Source organism: Oncorhynchus masou, chromosome 33 (genome assembly GCF_036934945.1).
Source record: "Oncorhynchus masou masou isolate Uvic2021 chromosome 33, UVic_Omas_1.1, whole genome shotgun sequence".
In the NCBI taxonomy this organism is placed as follows: Eukaryota; Metazoa; Chordata; class Actinopteri; order Salmoniformes; family Salmonidae; genus Oncorhynchus; species Oncorhynchus masou.
Genome location: NC_088244.1, coordinates 40,220,649 through 40,231,095, shown reverse-complemented (window position 1 = coordinate 40,231,095; position 10,447 = coordinate 40,220,649). Strand labels below are relative to the sequence as shown.

Genomic DNA, 10,447 nt, shown 5'->3' with positions numbered 1-10,447 from the left:
AAAGGTCCCCCAAATGTTCTATACGCACAAAAGGCATATTGCTCTCAAATTGTGTGAACAAATTTGTTTATATCCCTGGTAGTGAGCATTTCTCCTTTGTCAAGATAATCCATCCACCTGACAGGTGTGGCATATAGAGAAGTTGACTAAACCGCATGATCATTACACAGGTGCTGGAGACAAAAGGCCACTCTCTCTAAAATATGCCGCTTTGTCACAACACATTGCCACAGATGCAATTGGCATGATGACTGCAGGAATGTCCACCAGAGCTGTTGCCAGAGAATTGAATGTTAATTTCTCTACCATAAGCCACTCCTTCGTTTTAGAGAATTTGGCAGTGCGTCCAACCCGCCTCAAAACCGCAGACCACATGTATGGCATAGTGTGGGCGAGCGGTTTGCTGATGTCAACTTTGAATAAGTGTCCCATGGTGCCGGTGGGGTTATGGTATGGGCAGGCATAAACTACGGACAACAAACCCAATAGCATTTTATCAATGGCAATTGGAATGCAGAGATACCGTGATCTGGCCCATTGTCGTACCATTCAGTTGCCGCCAACACCTCGTTTCAGCATAATGCACGGCCCCATGCCACAAGGATCTGTACACAATTCCTGGAGGCTGAAAATGTCTCCGTTCTTCCATGGCCTGCATACTCAAACATGTCACCCATAGAGCATGTAAGGTATGTTCTGAATTAACGTGTATGGACAGCGTGTTCCAGTTCCCGCTAATATCAAGCAACTTCGCACAACCATTGAGTGAGACAATATTTCACAGGCCAAAATCAAGAACGTGATCAATTCTATGCGAAGGAGATGTGTTCGCACTGCAGGCAAAGGGAGGTCACACCGGATACTGACTGGTTCTAACCCACACCCCTACACTACATTACCAAAAGTATGTAGACACACAGGCAAATGTGGACACTATCATTCTAAAATCATGGCCATTAATATGGAGTTGGTCCCCTCTTTGCTGCTATAACAGCCTTCCCTCTTTTGGGAAGGCTTTCCACTAGATGTTGGAGCATTTCTGCGGGGATGTGCTTCCATTCAGCCACAAGAGCATTAGTAAGGTCGGGCACTGATGTGAGCGATTAGGCCTGGTTCGTAGTTGGTGTTCCAATTAATCCCAAAGGTGGTCGGGTTGAGGTCAGGGCTCTGTGCCGGCCAGTCAAGTTCTTCCACACTGATCAACAAACCATTTCTGTATGGACCTTGCTTTGTGCACGGGGGCATTGTCACGCTGAAACAGGAAAGGACTTCCCAGAACTGTTGCCACAAAGTTGGAAGCACAGAATCGTCTAGAATGTCATTGTATGCTATATTTCACTTCACTGGAACTAAGGGGCCCGAACCATGAAAAACCGACCTCGACCATTATTCCTCCTCCACCAAACTTTATAGTTGGCACTATGCATTGGGGCAGCTAGCGTTATCCTGGCATTCGCCAAACCCAGATTTGTTCGTCAGACTGCCACGTGAAGCGTGATTCATCACTCCAGAGAATGCGTTTCCACTGCTCCAGAGTCCAAATGGTGGCGAGGTTACACCACTCCAGCCGACGCTTGGCATTGCTCATGGTGATCTTCGGGTTGTGTGTGGCTGCTCGGCCTCGGAAACCCATTTCATGAAGCTCCTGATGAACAGTTCTTGTGCTGACATTGCTTCCAAACTCAGTTTGGAACTCGTCTGTCCTGCAACCAAAGACAGACTTTTTTTACGCACTACAGCACTTAGCGGTCCCATTCTGTGAGCTTGTGTGGCCTACCACTTCGCGGCTGAGCCGTTGTTGCTCCTAGACGTTTCCACTTCACAATAACAGCCCCTACAGTTGTACCGAGATGCTCTCGTAGGGCAGAAATTTTACTAACTGACTTGTTGGAAAGGCGGCACCGTCCTATGACAGTGCCACGTTGAAAGTCACTGAGCCCTTCACTAAAACCATTCTACTGCCAATGTTTGTCTATGGAGATTGCATGGCTGTGTGCTTAATTTTATACACCTGTCAGCAACGGGTGTGTCCGCATACACTATATATACAAAAGTGACTAACAGATGCATATCTGTATTCCCAGTCATGCAAAATCCATAGATAAGGGCCTAACTAATTAATTTCAATTGACTGATTTCCTTATATGATCTGTAACTCAGTAAAATCTTTCAAATTGTTGTATGTTGCATTTATATTTTTGATCAGTGTAGTTGAAATAGGTTTCATCCCAAATGGCACCCTATTTCCTATATTGTAAATAGGGTGCCATTTAAAACATACATATAGACAGAATAATAACAGAAGCATGACATTTTCCAGCAATGGACAAATAATGGTATTAGTGGTTGGTTGTTGCTTGTTGCTTGCCTCTGTTTCTGCCTTAAATACAAGTGTAGTAAATACAGATATTCAGTACTTGAAAATCTCCTTTACTACATTTTAGTTTTCGCATGTTCCAAGATCTGTTTGTGCTGAATAGCTAACTCCCATGGCCATGTCATGCCACAACACAGATCTGGGACCAGGCCATTTGAGTTATTTTTCCCTTGCAACACATTTACAAGTCAGAATGGGGGGAGAGAGAGCGCCAGCTTAAGAAATATAATGAAAGACAAACGTTTGTAGGCACTCGGATGATATTGTTTTCCCAAAGGTCGTATGATAAGTGAGAACCTCAGTGATATAAAGTTGTAGGGGCTGAGGGGGAAAGGCTTGTAGAAATCACATCATCCAATCACGATTCCATGTTGTCTCCATCAAAGATAGGTGGCTCAAAATCGCACACCGCCTCATAGGTCAACCCTGTGAGGAGACGAGAGAGAGATAAATGTGTGTTGTGGGTGTTTCTGTTCTGTCTGTGGTGTTGGGAACAGAGCAGATAAAAATACATTTTGCAAGATGGACAAAACATTTTGTAACAGTGTTCTTAAAAAGGAGAAGTTTGCTTTTTTACAACCAAACCTAAACAAAAATGTATGTAAATAGAATGTTACATTAGGTTATATTTTTTGAGATTTAACTTATTGAGAAACTTACTGCAACAGTGATTCATTTCCTCATCATGCAGTAAGTAAGCTCTGAAAAAAACATGAACAAATGCTCCAATAACACCCAAATACATCCTTTTAGAAACAGAAACACTCTGTATAGTGATGCAGATCTTAATATGTTGTACATATGAAATTGTGTCATTCAGACCTTATTCCACAACAAAATGAAACATAATGTGGTGGATAAAGTTCAGAACGACAATTTCATGTATACTACATCTTAAGATCTGCATCATTATACTGAGAGCCTTTGTTTCTAAAAGGAGGTACTTTGGTGTTTTTGGAGCCTTTGTTCATGTTTTTTTAGAGCCCCATACCGCACAACAAAGAAATTAATTGCTTGGTCGGGGTACTTTTCTCAAAAACAAGTGAAATAGCAAAAAATGATGTGTCTGTACCCTTCTATAACATTCCATTTACATGAAACAGATGGTCCTAAAAAAGCTAAATTATCCTTCAAAGCATTCAGGTGTAATGAATGCATTGTGATGCCTTTGCAATGTACTTGCTGAGCATGTATGACCTCTCTAATAATCTCATGATTCCTGTACATTTAATTCTACATACGTTTCCATTCCTCAATCTCCAGCTCACGGCTCTCAAAGCTCTGGTCGTAGGGGTCAGCCTCAGGCTCGTCATCAGGGTCGTGGTACTGGGAGAAGTAGGGGTGGGCCAGAGCCTCGGCAGCAGTTATCCTCTTATCTGTGTCCAGAACCAACATCTTCTCCAGCAGGTCCACAGCTACAGGCAGCAGAACAACATCAATATGGTCAGTTCAGATTGGGATCAGTGACAGGCATGGGCTGCCCTCTGCTGGAAAGGTGTTTTTTACAGACAGACCATGAATGGAGAGCATAAGGACACCGATAGAAAAACGAGCCAGATATTTCACCGGATGTATAAATGTGAAGCATCCGGGTTGGAGTTTGCACTCAGTACCAAGTAACTTTTTGATTGGTTCTCATATGCACACCATTTGCATGTGCAACGTCCCCCACGCTTCCTTGTCAATTTGCAATGCCCCCACTAAAGGTAAACAAGCCAAGCTAAAGTTAGGTAGCTAACTAAAAACTCTGATGGCACCTTCTTACAAGGAGATAGAGACGGCACTGCCACAGTAACAGCCAATTTAGTGATTTAATAGGAGCAACTTTAAAATGTTTGCATTTGTGCAAGGGGAGGGTGTATTGGCAGTCTTGCCAAGGGGGAAAGCCTCATTTACCAGCGCTAGCTAGCTAGTTCTAGTCATCAAGAACCTAGGAAAACAGCCTCCAATTCTGACAGTCGTTTCCCCGCTAAAGGCTGTGGTGGATGGAGGACCAAATCCACAAGGCAGAAGCCCTGGGTCTCAGAGCATTGGTTGTGGAGGAAGACAAGAATGTGATATGGAATGGTGCATGCGACCTTGTCTTCGAAAGTCCAGAGAGCTGGTTGGGGAAGACAGGGAGAGATATTTTGGCCTCAGTCCTATAGAACTCCAAAACCGCTGGAATTGTTGTGAATGAAGTCCATATGACCTACATATGGTATGTACAATGACCAAGAACTGTACTTAGACGGTATAGAATGGCACTGCGATGAATACATGTAATGTCGTAATGTAAATGATACACCAGTGAATAATTGAACGTTTTGTATTTGAATAAATGTAATGAATAAGAAGTGTTTGCTTGGATGTTCGCATAATAGGCTAATAAGATATTGAATATTCTAAATAAAGTGATGGAACTGCATCATGACTGGATGACAGGAAGCATAACTGCGACAGAGACACCACAAAAAGTACTTTTATTGGATTAAACTATGGGAACCTCACAACATTTTCTTATTCAAGAACTAGCATAGTAATCAAATGTGCTTCAAAATCTTTATATTGTTACCAATTATACATTTATTCTGAATGAGAATGGGAATTAAGAATTTATAGCCTTTTATGACAGTCAGCGCTAACAAAATCTTTCTGTAGAGGTTAGGGCTCAAAATGAAAACCTTTCAGGAGAGTTTCAGCAAACTTAGAGAAGTGTGTTCCTTGGTGAAAGAAGATGAGATTACTATATATGAGCACATGATGTTCAAAAGTGGCATCGGGCACCTTTGAGTGACAGAGTTAAACATAACCCATGTTGAGAAGGCATCCCTTGTAGCCCATGTCGACTGGCTACTTTACTAGGGGCCATCGCCACTCAGGGTCTTCAAAGTGAAAATATAAAAGAAAAATCTTTAATGACATGGAATCACTGGTCACTTTAATAATGGAACACCAGTCACTTCAATAACGTTTACATACTGCTTTACTCATTTCATATTGTCATGACTGTCCTGAGGATCCAATGGGTCAGATGAGCTTGGCAATGGACGACAGTAACCAGCCCTTCTCTCCCACAGAAGAGGAGAGGAGGGAGCTGCTGCCGGGTTGACAGCTCACACCCTATCGTAAATTAAAGGAGAGGAAATCTAGGGTCTCCCTTTCCAGTATTAACCAAAGGAATGTTCCTTTGTCTACACAGAGTCTTCCTACCGAAAAAGTTTCTAAAGCAAATACTGGAACAATATTTCTAACATAAGAACGTGGGGAATGGCCAGAGATGATCTATAGAAAACTAATGTCATATAGGTGGTAATTTTGTGATGTCATCATTAAAAAAGGTTAAAAAGGAAATAATGTAAATTGAAAAGTTTACACTACATGTATGAAGTCGCTGTCCTTAACATTGTATATGAAATATGAAAAACTATTTTTAGGAGCCATAAAATAATGTCTCTTATAAACTCTGCACAGTAGGGAGCCACACCGAGGTAAGCCTGATGGAACCGTCCTAGTCTCTCAGAGTGCATAAAAGTATTGGTAAAGAAATTAACATGACCAGAAAAACGTGAAGCAGTATCTACACGTTTGAAATGGTTGGAACTTTGAACCTCAACGCAAGGTGAAGAAAATAAACTCACCTCCCAGACCAGGAAAAACAGGGAGCTGCAGCCCAGCCCGTGGTCTGAAATATGAATATCAACACGAGGAAGAGGCGAGAAGCTCAACTCTCAGTCAATTACTGGTACAGCTGATTAGCTGTCCTAAGTATCTAGAAAAGCGAATATAAGTGGGTCCTCTGTACTACTCTTCTCAAATCACTGTAGTATTTTACTCTCATCACCCAGTGGTAACCATCGACACGGCTGGCTAGCCTATCTTCCAAGGAGCATCTTCCAGAGTGAACAACAGACGGGAAGGGGACAGGACTCCTTTTGGACAATTGGAGCCTTACAAACGTGCCGCTGAAAGGCCAAACCATCACACTTCTTAAGGAGGGCTGGTTCCGACAGAGATAACGGTGAACGAAGGCATTCATACATAAATACTTTCATGATTTTACTTCAAACGGGCAGCGGTTCGTGTGCAAAGTACATGATTACTGTGAGAACAGTTTCTAAAAATGTATCAACGATAGGTGTCGCTTTTTTCCTCTCGAAAAATGTAAAATCAGGTAACAATTAATCAAATTTAGTTGATTAGACAAACAACAGCCATCAGATTAATGAAAGTAAAGTCACGACAACGTATACTGTATATTAGTCAATGCCATCCAGACATTGCTCATCCTAATATTTATACATTTCTTAATTCCATTCTTTTACTTTTAGATGTGTGTATTGTTGTGAAATGTTAGATTCTATATAGTGTATGTACAGTACATTCGGAAAGTTCAGACCACTTGACTTTTCCCACATTGTTACGTTATAGCCTTATTCTAAAAATCGATCAAATTAATGTTTTCCTCATCCATCTACACCATACCCCATAGTAACAAAGCAAATGTATTTATTTTTGTAAACCTCTTATTGACATAAGTACATAGACCCTTTTCCATGAGACTCAAATTGAGCTCAGGTGCATCCTGTTTCCTTTTAACATCCTTGAGATGTTTCTACAACTTGATTGGAGTACCAAAACATTTCTGCAGCATTGAAGGTCACCAAGAACACAGTGGCCTCCATCATTCTTAAATGGAAGTAGTTTGGAACCGCCAAGACTCGTCCTAAAGCTGGGCGCCGGGCCACACTGAGCAATCGGGAGAGAATGGACTTGGTCAGGGAGGTGACCAAGAACCTGATGGTCACCGACAGAGCTCCAGAGTTCCTCTGTGAAGATGGTAGAACATTCCAGAAAGACAACCATCTCTGCAGCACTCCACCAATCAGGTCTTTATGGTAGAGTGGCCAGACAGAAGACACTCCTCTAAAAGGCACATGACAGCCCACTTGGAGTTTTCCCCAAAAGGCACCTAGACACTCAGACCATGAGAAACCATATTCTCTGGTCTGATGAAACCAAGATCGAACTCTTTGGCCTGAATGTCAAGCGTCACATCTGGAGGAAATTTGGCACCATCCCAGCGGTGAAGCATGCTGTGGGGATGTTTTCAGAGGCAGGGAGACTAGTCAGGATCGAGGGAAAGATTAACAGAGCAAAATACAGAGAGATCCTTGATGAAAACCTGCTCCATAACGCTCAGGACCTCAGACTGGGGCAAAGAGTCTCCTTCCAACAGGACAACGACACTAAGCACACAGCCAAGACAACGCAGGAGTGGCTTCGGGACAAGTCTCTGAATGACCTTGAGTGGCCCAGCCAGAGCCTGGACTTGAACCCGATCGATTGAACATCTCTGGAAAGACCTGAAAATAGCTGTGCAGTAACGCTCCACATCCAACCTGACAGAGCTTGAGAGGATCTGCAAAGAATGGGAGAAACTCCCTAAATACAGGTGTGCCAAGCTTGTAGCGTCATACCCAATAAAACTCAAGGCTGTAATAGTTGCCAAAGGTGCTTCAACAAAGTACTGAGTAGAGGGTCTGAATACTTTTGTAAATGTGATATTTCAGCTCTTAATTTTTTATACATTTACAAAAATCTCTAAACTTGTTTTCGCTTTGTTATTATGGGGTATTGTGTGTAGATCGATGAGGACTTTTCACACACGACAGTGTCCAATCAGTGGAAGTCTAGTGTGCAAAAACAGTTCAAGGAGAATAGCAAGAATCATGCAAGCTAACAGGCGGGCCCACAAATAGGAAAATAACAGCGCAGTACAACAGTGGGGCCCAGAACAGCATCTCGGAACACACAGCTCGTCGATCCTCCATTATTGTTTAAAATCTCCAGTTTGGGAACATTCTGGTTTCCCAGTAGATTACAACGGCAATGGACAGAGTGTTTAAGGATAAAACGTTAACAGTATCACCACAGTCAACGAGAATAGCTTATGCAGTTGCCAACACAAATATGTTGACACATTTACGCCGACATCACCCCGCATACCGGAGCAAGACAGAAAAGCAAATTAACTTTCTCCCCACTGCATTCAAGCAGCTGATTCTGACCAGGCCAAAAAAATGCACTCTGTATTGCGCTTATGTAACAGTGACAGCCCATCACATCACACCAGAGTGGGAGAAGTACCATGCTACAGACACACCCCCTTTGAGTCACAAGGGCCCATCTGGCATTGAAGGAAAAAATCCACTAGAATGGCCCTCCAACTAGTAATTACTAGCGGGCAACTCGTCTATCATCCTGAGGAAATTGCTCCCACATGCCTCTGTTGTCACTAAGGAAATTACCTTTAACAGCATTTTCTGCAGTTAAATGCAACAAAACATAATTTCGAAAAAGCAATCCATGCAAATTACATGAATTGATCCAACTGGTATTTGCTGGTAAATTCCCACCTCACACATGGTTATAAATGCATCAGAGTGGAAACTTGAGAGGCCCAAGATAACAATCCTGGCACAACAGAAAATGCGAGGAACATTGTGAATACTAAACATTGCTTTAAACCAAAAACACAATATGTACCGAAATGTGGGTTTGGTGAACCGTTACACCCAAGAATACATGGGTGATTCACATCATTGCCCTAGTATGTCAACATCCAAGAAGAAAAATGAATAACTTCAGTGGGGTAAGGTAATGTAAAGCCTATAAATAGATAACTAGTTTATGTATTATTAAAACATACATTTGATTAGCTAACCGATTTCGTGTTGATAGCAAGCTAGCTAATGTTAGCGATACTAGCTAATAGTGATATTTTCCCCCCCCCATCAATAGTGACATATAGGGATAATATTTTTGGATAGATATCTATATATATATAGTACCGTTTTAACAATATCGCAATATAATTTGAGCTAGTTTGCTGTACCTAAGCCAAAACTCCAGGTTGCATTTCTCTAATGTCATTTGTTTTAGTGTAGAAGGGTTGTTATAACATTTTGAAAATGTTTTCCTACTTCGAAGCTTTGCGTTAGCTAGCTGTGCGTTGGCTTATCCCGGAAGGGCCGACTGGAAGCGGAAGGGCTTGTGCAGTCCTATGTAAAACAATAGATTATGATTTGTTTCATTCAAAAGTGATATCCAACCAGCGTAATAGAGTGCCGCCTTGAAGTCTGAAGGTACAGCCCCTTCATTATCAACGTTTCGTGCTGACACATCAAAGCAGCCGATACAGCGTCTCAGGTCAGGAAGACTTTAAGAGCTGGATGTCAGCCAGACTAGAGGAAGTGTAGGAATGCTGTTATATTCAAAGTCTCAGTGAAGGAGTGCTGTTACAGGACCAGTTTTGCCTTTTCAATCATACTGAATAAAGATTGTAATATGGCCACAAGAGGTCATCAGGTGGTGACTCCTTTCTTTCATTATCATCACAAATTGATTACAACTTCAGGTCTAACTTACATGTGACCAAGTGTTTTTGAGTGTAGGATCATGATTCCAACATTACCTTGTGGGTTGGCACCGATGAACACATCAGAAAAATTCCTCTTGGGCATCTGTGGCAAGGAGTTGATGTAGTTCCTCGCCTGTCAACCAACGGGTGTGAAGAGATCGGAAGGAAGAGGTCAGTAGAACCCTAACAGAGCGTACCAACAGTAAAATAAACACCTGAGCATAGTTCCCACATCCAGTTTTCAGCAGAAAAGGAAGCTAGGTTGAAGATAGCTTAAAACTGGATGCATCCGGTTGTTGGCAACTCCACTAAGGGTGATTAAACACAAACACAGCTTCATCCCAAATGGCACTCCATTACCTATATAATCCACTACTTTTGACCAGAGCCCCATGTAGGGAATAGGGAGCCACAAGATGCCCACCTTTATTTTTGGTTAATAGGACCCGTTTCCCAACCCAGATTAATGCTACTTATTCTGGGCAAAAAAACATGATCAAGTTGTCTTAATCTTGGTTTGGGAAAGTGGCCACTCATTTTGTATTCAGAAAGTAATAATTATGATTAGCACTAGTTGGTACCATATCAGGCATGTCCCAAATAGCACCCTATTCCCTGGGAATAGGGTGCTATTTGGGACAAGGAAAGGATTAGAGAGGCCCTCATCA

The 10,447-nt window shown here is 42.1% G+C and overlaps 1 protein-coding gene across 2 annotated transcripts in view; it reads right to left on the bottom strand.

Moving 5' to 3' along the window:
• Nucleotides 1–240: 240 nt before the first annotated feature.
• mapk14a (mitogen-activated protein kinase 14a) overlaps nucleotides 241–10,447 on the bottom strand; it is a 31,708-nt gene continuing 21,501 nt past the window's right edge. For both annotated transcript variants that reach the window (XM_064957695.1, XM_064957694.1), the window contains exons 10-12: nucleotides 9,834–9,912; nucleotides 3,619–3,792; nucleotides 241–2,803 (exon numbers count right to left, since the gene is read on the bottom strand). In XM_064957695.1, the coding sequence (XP_064813767.1) occupies nucleotides 2,736–2,803; nucleotides 3,619–3,792; nucleotides 9,834–9,912 (321 nt within the window). In that variant the 3' untranslated portion in view covers nucleotides 241–2,735. The remainder of the gene's footprint in view (nucleotides 2,804–3,618; nucleotides 3,793–9,833; nucleotides 9,913–10,447) is intronic.